General features: G+C 48.4%; 1 protein-coding gene across 7 annotated transcripts in view; it reads left to right on the forward strand.

Moving 5' to 3' along the window:
* Positions 1-15,750, forward strand: part of RERE (arginine-glutamic acid dipeptide repeats) — a 389,301-nt gene that overhangs the window by 361,016 nt on the left and 12,535 nt on the right. For all 7 annotated transcript variants that reach the window (XM_019746719.2, XM_019746720.2, XM_074334103.1 and 4 more), the window contains one exon: positions 15,437-15,599. In XM_019746719.2, coding sequence (XP_019602278.2) covers positions 15,437-15,599 — 163 coding nt within the window. The remainder of the gene's footprint in view (positions 1-15,436; positions 15,600-15,750) is intronic.

Raw genomic sequence — 15,750 nt, forward strand, 5'->3', positions numbered from 1 at the left:
GTTCAGACCCTCATTTCTTAAGTGTAATTGTATTCTTTTCACGCAGTTCAGCTCAATTCTGCTCTATAGTCAGAATTTTTAAAATATGTAATGCTTTTGCTGTTTCTAGAAATAGCGTCTGTTTGCTTTCTCTTACTTAGGACTTCGTGTTTTATTTGTGACAGTGATGTAGTTACTTTCCAGTCAGGCGAGAGAATAATAAGCATGGCTGCCAGCCACCACCACTGTGATCTTTTGGGTTGTTCCAGTGTCGTACATCAAATAATAATAAATGCCACCTTTATGTATCTTTTATAATACCCCAAGCACCATACCAAGTGTTTTATGTGCAGCTAGCTCTTCATAGTATCACAGTTCAATGAGTGGGGTGTATTATTTGTCCTCACTTTAAAAATGAAGAAGGCCCAGCAGGGTTAGGTAATCTATCTAAGGTTGCACAGCCAATGGCTGCCTTGCTCGTTCTAAGTTCTGAGAGAGAGTTAAGCCTCCTGTGTGAAGCACCCATTATATGTAATGTAGTAATGTATTTCTTGTCCACCTAGAGTGGTACAAGTTGAGTTCCATCCTTAAGAAATTGAGAAAAGAGTCACTTCGTTTCCTGAGTTCTGTGGTTCACGTGAGGAATGCCACCTGAGAAAGGCTGGACACTGAGTTTGCTGTTTCCCTCCCTTTTCCTCCTCAGTAGCGTGCGCCTACTTGACCAACAAGAGTGCTGCCTGCTTCTGCTGACCCGGGATACTTGTGGGCACAGAGGTGAACCTGGGATCACTGCCGCCAAGCCGGTGGGAGCATAGGTACTGCCATGGGCACTGATGTGTCACCCGGGTGCTTCACGGCCCGGCCCAGCAGGCTGTCCTGTGTTGTTTCGGTTTGGTTTCCTTTAGAAGCAAGCAGAACAGCCAGCCTAAAAGCAGAGCCTCCTAGTATCTGAGCCCAGAAAGCTGGTGTGTGCTCTCTTCTCCCGACTTTGAGTGTGGGATGTGTGTTCTCACTGACCCTGAGAGGACGGTGTAACTAGAACCATTGTATCTTACTGTCCTACCAGATTCAGTGGCGTCTGAGCCATGAAAGGGTCACAACTGAGCAAGAGAGTTGGTATTCATGGAAGGAGGCTCGTAGGAAACTTGCTCCCTGTGGGTCAGGAAAGACGGTGTGTGAGATGGCGTGTATGCCTGCGTGCCCTGCAAGATGGCTGGGATACAGCAGATGGGGCTGGGGAGTGGGCTACGGCAGCAGAGAAAGGCTGCCAGGAGCCTGCGCCGAGGGCCTGGGCCAGCAGGAAGGGAAGGAGAACTGGACACAGGCCAACAACAGGCTTTCTGCAACTGGAAACTATTACGCCTTTAAAGCTCTTAAATTAATGGAAAGTTTGTTGACTTTTTAGAGTTGTTTCTGGGATCTCAGATTTGAATAATAAGAATGCAGAGCTCATCTGTCAGTGTCCCCTTCTTTTGTGTGACTTTTTGTTAGAGATGGTTAATCCCCAAGAATGACTTTTAACACATGGGGTGTGGAGGAAAAATTACTTCCCCAGAGCAGGCCAAGAACCTTCATGTCTCAGATCCCCCTCAACATAGCACTGAGGGGGAGGGGGGGTGCCGTGCACCTTCCTGCCCCCTCCCGGGCCAGGCCAGTCCAGGGCTGGGGAGTGGCTAGAATGGGTGACATTGGTGGCTGGTCTCCAGAACAAGAGTTGCAAGGAATTTGATGGGACTGTTAGGCTTGCTAATTGTCAGTTTGTGCCGTCCTGCACTGGGGGGAACGGTCCCGGTCAGCCCTGGACTCTTCCCTACCACTCGCTCCCGGCTCTGCTGGGTAATCAGCCCCACCGTGGCAGCAGGATCTTCCCAAGTTCCCTTTGGGGTGCGGATGCTGGCTGGGGAGCAGCTTCCCTGCGCAGCCAAGTTAACAGGACGCCCTGCCCTACACACTCCACACCTGTTCCAGTGCATGTGGGGTTGGAGTGCCAACCACGCACTCCTGGGCCTCCTGGGGGGAGCCAGCCAACCTCTGGCAGGAACCCGTGGGGAGACCCAGGTGGGAACCAGGAGCAGCGAGCCTCCTGAGCCCGGATTACAAACTGCGATGAGGGGCTCCGCACATGGTTGCCATAAACTACAACCCAGAGCCATGGTGGGTCGTGTCACGTGTGTTCGCTGAACTCTGGTGTGCATGGTCATGTGAGTAACCCAGAACCATCCCCTGGAGACCCCATGCCCACCAAGGGGTCTGCTGTGGTCAGAGCGCCTCGCACGCACGTTTGCCCGTCCCTGAAGGTAGGCTGCGTGGCCTTCTGCCTCTGTGATCGCAGCCTCAGGGGGAATGCCTGGCACTTCCCTCTGGGGCTCAGGGACTTCTTCCTGGTGTCCGCTGGCAGCTGTCTGCCCATCTGACGTCCCTCTTCCTTCCCCCATGTCTGTCCCATGCACTAACTCTTCCATCCGAGGCATCTGTGAGCTGTTCCAGGCTTCTCCTGGTCTACTTCTGGGTCCTCATGAAGCAGTCGTGAGGACACCTGTGTGGAAATCTGCCATCTAGAGCTGCTAGAATCAGCTGGGAGGTTTGGCCCTCACTGGCAGGGCCTAAGTGCCCACAGGGTGGTCAGAGCTGTAAGTGGCCTGCTCTTACCATTTCCCCACACTGCTGCTCCCCTCTGGCACCTGTTCTTTTCCTTTACACAAACCGGTCCTCGCCTGCTGGCAATCAGCTCAATAGCTCTTCTCACAGTGGAGGAGTTTGTGGTCTAGTGGCGGTCACCTTGCCTGCACGTCCTTCCCTAGAAGCTGACATGAAGCCCTGTCCTTAGGCTCGTGTGTCAGGTTGCTGGGACCACCCTGACAAAGTACCACAGACTGGGCGCTTAAACAGTGGAAACGGAGCTTCTCACAGTTCTGGAGGCTAGAAGTCAAGATGTCAGCAGGGCTGGTTCCTTCTGAGGCCTCTCTCCTCGGCTTCTCACTGGGTCCCCATGTGGTCTTCCCTCTACCCATCTGTGTCCACATCGCCTCCTATGAGGACACAGGTTGTACTGGGTGGAGGCCCACCCTAACGTCCTCACTGTAACTGTTACCTCTTTAAAGACCCTGTCTCCAAAGACGGTCATATTCTGAGGTACTGAGGGCTAGGGCTTCAACATGAGTTTGGGGGGCGAAGGAGAGGGGACACAACTCAGCTCATAACAACCTGTATAGCTGCTGTCCGCTCCCCGACCTCCCCGGAGTTCTTTTGTGCTCAAAGCCAGCTGCTGGCCACGTGTGTAAGACAACAGCACATAGTACAGACTTGGTTTGCGAGCTCGTCTGATTTTTCTCAGATCTTTGTCTTCGGTTAAATCCAAAGCTCAGGTGAAAGAGATGACACGTTTCATATGTACGCAGGAGTCTTGTGGTTCTGTGTGTTTTTGTGCTTTGAAGAGTACTCTTTGCTTCTCCTTTTATTAAACAAATGTGATACAATCACAAAGTTAAATGCCCTTTTCCATCCTTTATTTGTAATGAGAGACTCTGTCCTTTATTTTAAAATTTAATTTACAGAAATGGATGGTATTTGATAATTTGCTATGTGTTGTAAAAACCATAAAATAGAAGAAGCAATGTTGCTAGAGTAGCTGCTCTCATTTCTTGGCAGTCGTTACATGCTCCCAATACAAAAACATTTTTCTGAGCTCAAAAATGGATTTCCCTCCAGCCCCTGTCATTCAGTTATCACCTCGGGAAATGCACAGGTATCACTGATGATCCTCTGAAAAGATCCTGCACCCTGCCACCCGCTGCCGTCCTTCATCTTTTGTCCTGTTCCTGTCATTAAATATTACATTGCCAATGTGTATTTTATAGGGTGCCCTGACGGCTGTCACTTTGATACTGCGCGGGGATAATAAGATTGCACGTATAATGAAAGGCCGATAAATAGAAAAATGTTTACGAGATGGAGAATGGCGGTTTTAACAGTTTTATGGCTTGCTTTTTCCCCTCCCGCCCTCTTCCCCCTCCCCCTTTGCTGGTGGAATTGTGGTTTCATTACAGGAACTAGAAAACATTAAGAAGGGTGATGTGGTGATAGAACCAATGGCGGTGAAATCCCACTTGCCCTGTTGCTGAACTCCAATAAAATGAGTTCAGGAAATAATGAAGTATTCAGCTTGTGGGAAAGAAAACTGATTTTAGCGAATAAATTCTTGGGGTTTGGGAGGCCCTACACAGACAGAAAAATAAGATCCCTGGTGTTGGAATTATTGTATTTAAAATGTTGACAAGTCTTTATTTAAACAAGCAGCTGAGTCAAACCAAAAATGTAGTCCTCCAAGTGGTGCTACGTGTGGGTTTTGTGTTACGTGAAGGTCAATTTATTATTATTACTTTTGGTTAAATGGAAAAACCTTCTATCTGTTGCGTGATTGATAGATCAGTTTTTAATGGAGCTGCTTGGAGAGGTGGCAGCCAGTCTGTAGCGTTCAGATACGCAGCCCAGTGGCCTGGAGCCATATCCATGGTTTTGAGCGCAGTTGGAAATCACTGCTTTAGATGCTTCTAGCTGAAGGTAATTTGGAAAGATGCTTTGTAGCGTGTGCAAAAGTCTGTTCTTGAGGGACTCCGATCTGAACTTTCAGCCTTCCTCAGGGAAGGAAGAGTCACTGCTCTGTGAAGGCCGCTTGCTTGGCGCATCTCTGACATGTAGCCAAGAGTAGCCAGAGGGCTTCTCCCAGAGCATAAGCCTCTGGCTGGCCTGAAGCCTGGTGAGCAGGTCGTGAGGGGTGCTCGTGATTGTGAGGGGGCTCCCAAGGTCCTTCCGATAGTCCGTGGGGTTTGCTCTTGGTGCAGGCTAGAAACTGTTTCTCCAGGCTGTGCATAATGCTGTCTGTGCACTTGTGCCCACCAATTGTGTTTCTGATCTTGGTGCCCTAAAGCTGCTTCAGGTTCTGTAATTCATGGGTGCCGTGGGGTGGCCCCACACCCCTACCCCGGGATGGGAGGGCTGGCTGTCCATTGGGGTCAGGGATGCAGGTATTAGGGTCCAGGTCAGAGGTTGAAGTTACTGTTGCACTGAATTCCATAGATAAAAGATAACCCAAATTTGAGCCTCTGGCTTACAAAACCACAGGTGGCTGTTTCCCTTTAGTTCATAAACAAGTAGTTAAGATCGAGTAGTTAAGATCGTAAGACTCTGGAATCAGACCCCCAGGGCAGTCACTGGAAACTGGATGAGCTTGACCGTTTGACTTGTTTCCGTAAGCCTTGGTTTTCTCCTTCCTTGCAAAGCAGAGATAATGAAGATATTTATCTGTTAGGGACCTATGAAGATTAAATGGATGAAGGTATGGAAAGTTCATATTTATAGTGCTTAGTTATCATCATTGTAGATTTCATGGCCCAGTAAAATGTGGCCTGCGGGTTTGTAAATAAAGCTGCCAAGTGAGGAAGTGGCAGCATTGGATTTCTGAGCCCACCCTCCTGCCAGCCCAAGGTGGCCACCTCAGAGCAGCTGCCCCCCGACTCTGGCAAGGGCACGTGTCTTAAGTTTTCACGGGCCCAAGGGAAATGAAAAATAAGAACTATGTAAGCCATTTTTCATAACACTAAATATCAAGCTAAGGAACTCTTCTTATAGACAAAAGATTGTCTATCTCTTCTACTTTTTTAGAGAAAATGACATTTCTTTTATGAAATAAGGGTGAGATCAGGAGGCAGTTTATTTTTTAATGACCTTACTTGGCAAAATAAAAAGTTGGCAATTTCGTATCCATTTCTCAAAAATTGTATCCTTTAGAGTTAATTTCAGGCGATTTTTATTGTCAGGAAATACTCCTTTTGTCAGATATTTACTGAAGACTCAATATATTCAAGAAGTCGCCCTGGACCTCTGTAGTACTCACAGATGGAGTGGTCAGACTTGGGGGCGTCAGACCCGCTCATTCATGACGACATTCCAAGGCAGAGCCTGGATGTCCAGGAGAGAGAGGCAGGAGTGGAAAGGTGGAGGAGTGACAGCGTCGTCAGGGTGACCCCAGTGGTTGGGGAGAGGGGCAAAGGAAGGCTTCAAGGAGAGGATGACACCCGTGATGGCCTGAGTGGGAGGCGAAATGGAGTAGCAGGGAGCTCCTGGGGCTGCATCCTGCAGGCAGAAGAAGAGCACTGAGGGCCGTGCGCCGGAGGCCGTGGGGGTGACGATGCGTGGGAAGGTCCTGGGGACACAGGGACGGAGGCGAAGCAGCTGGGCCTCCTTTGTTCTGTTGGACTTGAAGAGCCTTCGGTAATTTGGAGAGGCAAGTGCTGCCACGGTCGTCAGGTCATCAGAGCGGGGCTTTGGGAAGAGTGACTTAGTTTCCATGTAGGAGGGGACAGGCCAGCCCACGGCCTCTAGTCGGGACCTCCCAGTGGAGCTGTGGGGCCAGAGGCAGGATTTGCAGGTGGCTGAGGTCAGCAACTGGAGCTTAGGAAATCTCATTACCGTTTGGTTTACAAAAATGCACACACTAAGTCTGCTCCAGTTCCTTCACCATGTACAAATGTGTGGTGGTACTAATTGTAAAAAAAACAAAACGAAAAGCGGTGGGTGGGTAGGGGAAGTGCCTGGTTCAGGAACAGCTCTCTGAGTGTCTTACTACGGCCTCGTCATTACAAGTGAAACCCAGGAGATGCCACGTGCTTCCAGAGTCTTCCGTTTCTTCCCTTCCCTTTGCCTTTCCCCGGGAGTGGAGCAACAGGTGGGTAGAGGGATTGCCTTCCCCAGAAGCAGCCTGTCTAGCCCGCGGGGCTCTGTCTGTGTGGCGTGTTGGGTGCCTTTTTGGCCTCGTGCACATGGGAGGCCACGACTGTGGCCCGGGCCTTCTCAGGTCGTCCCCCAGCACATGCAGTCTGAGACCAGAGGGGGCGGTAATGAGCAGCAGCAGAGCTGCTGACGGTGGTGGGGTTCCTTTAGGGACTGGGGGGGACTCGCCTGGTTCACAGAAGGAGGAGCCCGGGAGAGCCCTGCTTTAATTACCATAGTCATGGCCGGAAGACGACCGTTGCCTGTTGGAAAAAGAGGAGTAAAGGTGGCTGCTCCCGACATGGCTGAGGGCACTGTCCAGTGCCTGGCTCCTCACCGCCCTCGTGCTGAGCAGTTGTCACATCAGCCCTTCAGTGCTCGGGGACTGACAGGAAAGAATGGCGTGCATACGAGTCTGTGCCAGGAAATTTTACTGACTACTTCACTACCCTTGGATTAGTAGTTTTTGCCAAGAAACAACTCAGCTGTAATTTCCAGGCAGGGTGGCCATGGATGTCAGAGGAGCAAGCTCGGCCGCAGGGTCACAGCACTCCAGTTAGAGCAGGTCTTCCCAGGGGACACGTCCCGTGCAGGGGTCCTGGTACCGGCTCCCAGGCAGTCTCATTTCCTCAGGGCCTGGGTTGGGGAACCAAGTCTGAGAAGCAGCTCTGCACCATCTTTCCTCCTCCATCCTGCCCCGCCCGGGTTTGGGGCCTTGTTTCATTGCTTTCTGGAACTTCTCCTTGGGAAAAAACCTCAAATTTCTTTTTTTTTCACCTCTGTTCTACCTCAAACGTACAGGGTGGGTTTCTTCACCCTCTTTACCTGGACCACCAAAGGAGGAGCCAGATGGTGACTAAAGGACTAAAGGACAGTCTTCAAAATGAAAGTTTTAGCAGAACGCCTTGATTCTACCTGATTGTACATCAGCTTGTAGACGGACGGCATTATATTGAGATCTCGCTGAGCTTTCTCTACATACTCATCTTAAAATGTTTACTTAGCGTCGGAACAGTTAATGTGTGTCTTAAAGAAATACGAGAATTTCTTCCAAATGCTCGCTTTCTAACCCGTGCAGAGTTGCGCATTTGTCAGCCCTGCCACCTGGGGGTCCTGTCCCATCACACTGCAGTGCACTCAGCTGACAGCGGTAGGTGGGCTCCACAAGGATGTGTAGATTCTGAGGCCGCCGTCCACGAGCAGCTTCCAGGCTGTCTCCCTGGCCCCCACCTCCTCTGCCCCCGTTTTAGTAGCTGGTGCTTGGCCCACAAAGGATGCCTTTTGAAACTAGTGGTGGAGAAGAAATTAACTGCAGCTTTCCCTCACCAGCACAGGAGGCATTGTGGGCAGTCTCTGCTGGGTATCTCCTGAGGCTGGCACCTGGGCACACCCTACAGGCGGGGACCCTGATTAGAGTACTTCTTTCCTGCATCCCCTTCCCATTCTTCCGTATGCAAGGAGGACGACATTGGTTTTCCAGGGCCTTCCTTAGCATAACTGGGAAACCAGTGGTCGTCATTCTTTTTTCCTGCTGGTCACAAACCATGTTGTGAGAATGGAAGATGAAGGAGCATTGCCGTGTACACTGATCAGAAAGGGGCATGTGTCCAAGGTTGTTGCTGAAAGACGAGGCCTTCCTTGGCTTGTAACAAAAAGACCTGGTAGATGGCAGCCTGCAGGCACCCTGGATTCTGAGTGGTGGGGTCCCTGGACCTCATCTTCCCCCATACACCCCCGCCTCACTGTCCACACTTCTTTGGGTGGTTGTGGCAGTAATAGGTTATAATCACAAAATTTCGGACTCAGTCTTGGGTGTAGCCTTCTGATACGGGACCAGAATAATTGCCTGCCTCTTCTTGCCTGCACATCAGCCCCCCAGAGGGCTCCTGTCTGAGGAGTTAGTGTTGGGCTCAGGCATGAGAGAACCTGGGGGTGGGGAGCCAGCTGCTGTGCTCAGTCCTGGGGACAGACGTGCTTGCTGAGAAGGAGGCTTTGACACCTGAAATGCTCACAGTGCCTTTCCTCTTCAGCGATCTGTTCTGCGCTTTCATTTCCCCGAGGTCCCTTAGAGAGAAGACATGTAGCATATCTCAACTTTAAAAAAAGAAATTACCTTTTAATTGGGCAGGACAGGTTACAGGTTCTCCTCCCTTAGCATTGCAATGCCTGAGGGAAATTAAATAGCAGTTATGTTTGTGGGCAGTTTTTTAGCTTACCAAATGCCTACAGGTAAATCGATCTGTTTGTAAGACAGGAAAGAGACCCGATCAGGTTGTCTCCTGCAGCAGGGCTGTCAGCTCCCACCTCCAGCCTCTTCCCCCTATGTCGGCTTGTACACACACACATGCTGTGGGGTGCCCCTGGAACAAGTCTACAGCCTGTTGTTTTCCCAAAGTAAGGCAGAACTGGGCCCAGGCCATACGAGCAGATCTTACCTGAAATGGGTTTATACCTGAAAAGCCACCTGTAAGACGCGAACTGGCAGGCCTGAGCAGCCTGCCCCTGTTGCTTCAGCCCAGATTGCCCAGGCAGTGGGGCCAGGAAGGGAGCCTGCCCTGACGTTGGATGCTGAGTGAACTTGCTGGACTCACAGCATAACACAGGCAGGCACAGAAGTAAAATGGCTGAGGAAGAGGGGCCTTTCTCCCTACTGAGTCCAGGGGGCCCGAGCCCAGGAAGCTTCTGGATTCCAGGAGCGGCCCACGACCCAGCTGTCCGCTGGTGGCGGGAGCCTTTGTCAGCCTGACTCTTCTGTGTCTCATTGTCTTTCCTCCCAGCCCCCACCCCACCCGTATATTGCATTGAGCTGAGAGCCTTATTTCGTCTTCCTTCTCGTTCTCCCATGCATGGCACTACCCACCCCTTGTCCCTATTTTGATAGGAAATCTGAGAAACCTAACAGTGCCTACTTCTCTAACCCCAGCTAGATGGGAAGAAGCAGCCCTGCTGTATAGAGAGCCTGCGGTGGGAGGCTGGTACCTAAATCCAGAAGCCAGTCCCTTGTTGCCAGTGACTTTGTGCATAGCATATGACCTGTTAGTAAAATCCAGGGGACCCTCCACTGAAAGAGAAGGCAGAGAGTTGGGAGAGAGACGGGGTGTGGAGGGAGGAGAGGAAGAGAAAGAGAACCTGCTAAATATAGACCAGTGGATGAGAAAGCTTCTGTCGATTGGAGATGACTTCGCCCCCTCTCCTTTCCTTCTTTGCCCAGGCACTAAACCAGTTTCGTTTCGCATGCTGTGTGCAATTATAGCCCCATGATGTGAGGGGTGTGGACTGTGAGGCCTTGTTGTGAGATGAGGTGAGAGCACGGGAACAAAATGGTCATTAGAGGCCATTCGTGTTGACAACGTTTATACCCCTGTGTTTGCTTGCAGAAGCTAATTTGCAAGGCTGCCTCTGCGGAGCCGCCGTTTGATCAATGGTTGCCTGTGTTAATGTCTCAGTAAGCTATTGATTTCTGCAGCAGCTTTTGTTCCCCGAATTTATGTGCCGCGGGGTCTCTGCAGAACACACTCTGCATGTTTGATTAAAGTTCAATTGACTTCATTCCTGCTGAGGCTCGAGCTGCTTCACTCCCTATTTGTAGAACTAAAGCTTTCCCTGACATGTTCTTTTGTTTGTGCTCAAGACCTAGCCACCCATGCAGTCACCAGTATGCTATTTCTAATCCTCCTAGATTTGCTCCATTCCAGGGTTTAATCCCTTCGTAGACATTACAGTGGCTGAGAGGCAGCTCATAAAACCTGGTCTGGATTTTTTGTGGTCAACTTTATTGATGTATGATCAGTATGCATACCATATATACCATAAAAATGTACCTACTTTAAGTGCACAGTTCCATGACTTTTGACAAGTGTATAAATCAGTGTAAATACCACAATTATTCTATAGAATATTCTCATCACCCCAGAAGTCCTTTTACAAGCAATTGTCTCTAGACGACAGGCAACAACTAATTTCCTTTTTGTGATTATAGGTTTGACTTTTCTGGAATGGAATCATACCATATGTACCCTTTTGTGTCTGGCTGCTTTCATTCAACATGTTTTTCTGATCCTTCCATGTTTTTGCCTGTATCAATAACTTGTTCCTTTTTCACTGCCAAGTAGTATTCCAGTGAATGGGTGTACCGTTACATGTTTATCCATTCTGTCGAAGCGCATTTGGATTGTTTCCCGTTTTTGGCTATTCAGAGCTACTGTGAACCTTTGTGTAAAAGTCTTTGCGTGAGCATATTTTTATTTCTTTGGGGTAAACACCTAGGAGTGGAATAATTGCTAGGCCACATGGCAAATGTTTGTTTAGCTTTGTAAGAACTAGACAAACAGCTTTACAAAGTGGTTTGATCATTTTATATTTCCAGGGTATGAGAGTTCTGGTCACTCCTCCATCTTCCTGAATTTTGAAATTTATGTTCTTTCATTTCCTCAACTAATTTTAGACTTCCAGAGGAGGGTCCTTCAGGCTTGTCGATCCTTGCCACTCAGATAAGGGAATCTCTTCCGGTCCTTATTCCTGTTTAAAAGCTGTTACTTGAATGGTGACAGAAAGTTAGTGTTGATTTCAACATTAGGTTTCTTTTTTGTGTCCTGATTTTCTCACATGTAAAGGTTTAGTGTTGTGAACCTGGGCTTTTCCTGAGCCTGTTTTCTGTCTGGTGTCGATCCAGTCTCGGAGCCTTGCTGATTTCTGGCTTCCTATGTTTTACTCTGCAAGTTATGCCATTTCTTAAAACCATTTGAAACTCTTTCAAAACATTCATATCTGAGAAACAGAAATAATCCCTGGTAACCGTGTGAGGCAATATTGCATTCCAGACCAGTGCTACTCGTATGCAGAAGTGTCAGGGTGGCTGCTTTTTAACAACCATCAGTAAGACTGAGATTTGACAGAGACCCTGGTAGCACCTTCCCACCCGATTTTCTCTCCCATTTTTGTTTCCTTCCATCTCCTATAGCTTCACATTTCCTCTTATTCCAGGCCTCTATCATCCGCTGGCCCTAAAACAACTTCCACTAAAGGAGGAGATGGGAGAGGCCACTTGGGCTTTCTCATTCTTCCTTCCAGCTTTGGGACTGGGCTCTGATTTCCTGTACCAGTTGCCCTTTTGAACTGATGAAGCACACCAACCACTCTGACAAAATATGTGAGGGTGACAGTGACCTTCCTTGGCTTCTGTTCTGTGTTTTCTCACTGGAAAACAGGAGCCAGATCAGTTTCATGCCAGCACATGTCTCTTAACCCCTAGTGGGTTAATGAGTTTGTTCCCTCCAGCCAGCCAAGTATAGATAAGTGACATTCCAAGTCAGGAAGGTAGGAAGTAAAGGCAGGAGCCAGGAGGTTCTCAGATCATGGCCTTAGGGGCTCAGGACGCTAGGGTCACTTCAGGGACAATTACAGCCTACATTTGTAGAATAACATGGTAGACAAACAAGTCAGAAATTCAATGGCAGTCCCTACGTTTTTCCTCTTGTCCAGTTACCATCTCAGGGAACTGGAAAGGGGCCGAGGTGGGTGTGTGTGCGCGTGCGGACCGGCCTGTGCTCATCCTTGGTGTCTGGGTCCTGGCCTCCTTGGCCTGGGGTCGTGCTTCACCTGTTAAATACTGGCAGCCCTAGCATTTTATTAAGTGGTGCTCGGAAAGTCCGAAGCACATGCACAGCTCCAAGCAGATAACCACATGCTATGTGCTGGTAGAAGCCAGTCAGAAGTTCCTCTTGAATCACAGCCCTACTTTTAGGGTCTGATGACAGCTCCTCAGAAAATGCACACAGACTCCAACTCTGGGTAGTGAGGACTTGGCACACATGCCTTACCTGCTTCGCAGAACCCATTTTCCCACCTAAAATTTGCCCACTTCTCTACCAACTTGTCATCATGTGTCAAGGCTGTGGCTTCTGGAGTGTTTTTAATGAAACCGCGTCTGATTGGGTATGCTAGAATTTGTGGTGTGGTATCTGCGCTGCTTTATCTATTTTGGTCTCCCCAACACTAGTATTTCCAGCTAGGTCTCAGGTCACGAAGCACAAAATCTTTTCTCTTTCTTGGCTCTTCCGTTCACAAGGCAGTGAGCCTTCTGTGAGGCAGAGTGTGGCTCTGGCCAGTGAGCTCCCACGCTGGGATGCGGATTCCCCCAGGCTGACTTCCCGGGATGCGCTCATCTGCCAAGTTAACTGACTTTCCACAATATTTATTGAATTCGAGAAGATCAGTGTTATCTAGGCTCTCTCACTGCTTTAAGTGCTTATTTAAAAGGTAAGGATATTTTATCTTGGGATATTTGTTTTAAGAAATCGGTCTTTTCACATATATCAATGGAACAGGATAGAGAGCTCAGAAATAAACCCACGCCTATATGATCATTTAATCCACGACAGAGGAGGCAAGGATATACAGTAGGGTAAAGACAGTGTTTTCGATAAATGGTACTGGGAAAACTGGACAGATACATGCAAAGAAATGAAACCAGAGCACCTTCTTACTCCATGTACAAGAATAAACTCAAAATGGATTAAAGACCAAGACCCGAAACCATAAAACTCCTAGAGGAAAACAGAGACAGTAAACTCTCAGACATTACCCTTAGTAATATTTTTTACGGTATGCTTCTTCAGCCAAGGGAAGCAAAAGGAAAAATAAACAAATGGGACTATATCAAACCAAAGGTTTTGGAAACAAAAAGGAAAGGAAACCATCAACAAAACAAAAAGGTATCTTTATCTTACTGAATGGGAGAAGATATTTGCCAATGATACATATTATAGGATTTAATATCAAAGCTTTATAAAGAACTCATACAACTCAAAAGCAAAAAAAATAAACAATCCAATTAAAAAATGGGCAGAGGACCAGAACAGACATTTCTCCAAAGAGGACATACACATGGCCAACAGACGTATGAAAAGATGCTCAACATCACTAATCATCAGAGAAATGCAAATCAAAACCACAATGAGATATCATCTCACACCTGTCATAATGGCCACCATCAATAAATCAACAAACAATGAATGTTGGTGAGGATGTAGAAAAAGGGAACCCTCGTGCACTGTGGGTGGGATTGCAGATTGGTGCAGCCGCTATGGAAAACAGTATGGAGGTTCCTCAAAAAGTTAAAAGTAGAGCTACCTTATAACCCAGCAATTCCACTTCTGGGTATTTATCCAAAGAAGTCCAAACATAAAGATATATGCACCTTTATGTTTACTGCAGCGTTATTCACAATAGCCAACATATGAAAGCAACCGAAATGCCCATCAATAAATGATTAGATAAAGAAGAGGTGGTACATATGCACAATGGAATATTACTCTGCCATAAAAAAGAATGAAACCTTACCATTTGTGACAACATGGATGGACCTAGAGGGCATTAATGCTGAGTGAAATAAATCAGACTGAGAAAGACAAATACCATATGATCTCACTTATGCCTGAAATCTAAAGAACAAAATAAACACAACAAAACAAATACAGAAATGGACCGGAGCCATAGATACAGAGAACAGACTGATAGTTACTAGATGGACGGGGAGTTGGGTGGCAGGGTGACAAAGGGAAAGGGATTAAGAAGTACTAATTGGCAGTTACAAAAGTCACAGGGATGTACAGCATAGGGAATATAGTCAATAATATGGTAATAACTATATGGTGCCAGGTGGGTACTAATCGGAAGATCACTTCATAAATTATGTAAATGTCTAACCATTATGCTACACACCTGAAACTAATATAAAATAATAGTAAATGTCAATTATAATTGAAAAATATAGTAATAAAATTTTAAAAAGAAATTAGTCTTTTGTCACCCAGCGTTAGCTGAACGTGACATTCACCCATTTGTGTGTATGGTGTGCCTGCTGTTCTGGGGGTGGGGTATGAAAAGGCCGTTTCTTTTTTAAGTTGTGTTTGGGCTCATGTCCTCTTGCTGTAGTTTTTGGAAAGATGTCTTGCCTCTCTTTCTGCTGGGCCATGAACAGAGTAGCTCCTTTTGCCGTAAAGACTGATCTGTGACATAAGGCATTTCATGTGTGTGTCAGCACCTCTGTGTGTGTCCCCTCTTAGTCTTTCTCTGTCAAGCCTTTAGGACTTCGTGCCAACTTGTCCGGGTGCGGCACTCGGGTTGGGGTGGAGGCTGCAGACAGTTTTCTTGGGTTTGGGGTCTCCGTCCTTCCTGACCTCCCACCTGGCCCTCGTTCCCCAGCACCTCATTTGTACCTTGGCTGTCTCTGGAGCCGTCTGTCTGACGAGGCAGTTCCTTATCACATCCCGGTGATTGCACTGGAATGCTGGTGAGGAGCCCACGCGCACATGCACGTGCTCACACAGCCAGAGGGCAAGCACTTCTGTCCACTGGTTTTTGCTGCACCTCCTGTGCTTAGAACGGTGGTGGCGTCTGGCACATAGTAGGCACCCAACAAGTACTTGTTAAATGAGTGGGTGTTCTCAATGTCTAGAAGTTAGCTGCACTGGACTGAGGCGACAGACCCCATTCGCCCAGATTTCAGGCAGCTCAGCAGCTGTGTTTCCATTTCAAGCCCCAGGTGGGGCTTTGTCCTGGTCTCCAGTACAGCTATTTACAAACCCAGCTTCTGCTCCAGACAGGAGACAGGAGTGGCTGACATGGGGACCTGGAAAAGCCAACCCCTGTGGGCACTTCCCTCACAGCTAGCCCTTCTTTCTTGCAGGGGGAACTAATCACCTTCTATTACTACTGGAAGAAAACCCCTGAAGCCGCCAGCTCCCGGGCCCATCGCAGGCACCGCAGACAGGCCGTGTTCAGAAGGATTAAGACCCGCACCGCATCCACACCTGTCAGCACGCCTTCCAGACCCCCCTCCAGTGAATTCTGTAAGTGGGGGACTTTTCCCACTCAGCCATACACTGTCCCAGCTCTGGGCCTGCCCTCATAGACGTCCTTGTCACGGGACAGGCAAGAGCGGATGACACAGGGAACCCTGTGCACACACGGAGCCCGGCCTAAGGGTTGGCCTTGAGGGAT

This window comes from Rhinolophus sinicus, linkage group LG06 (assembly GCF_036562045.2).
Source record: "Rhinolophus sinicus isolate RSC01 linkage group LG06, ASM3656204v1, whole genome shotgun sequence".
NCBI classification, from domain to species: Eukaryota; Metazoa; Chordata; class Mammalia; order Chiroptera; family Rhinolophidae; genus Rhinolophus; species Rhinolophus sinicus.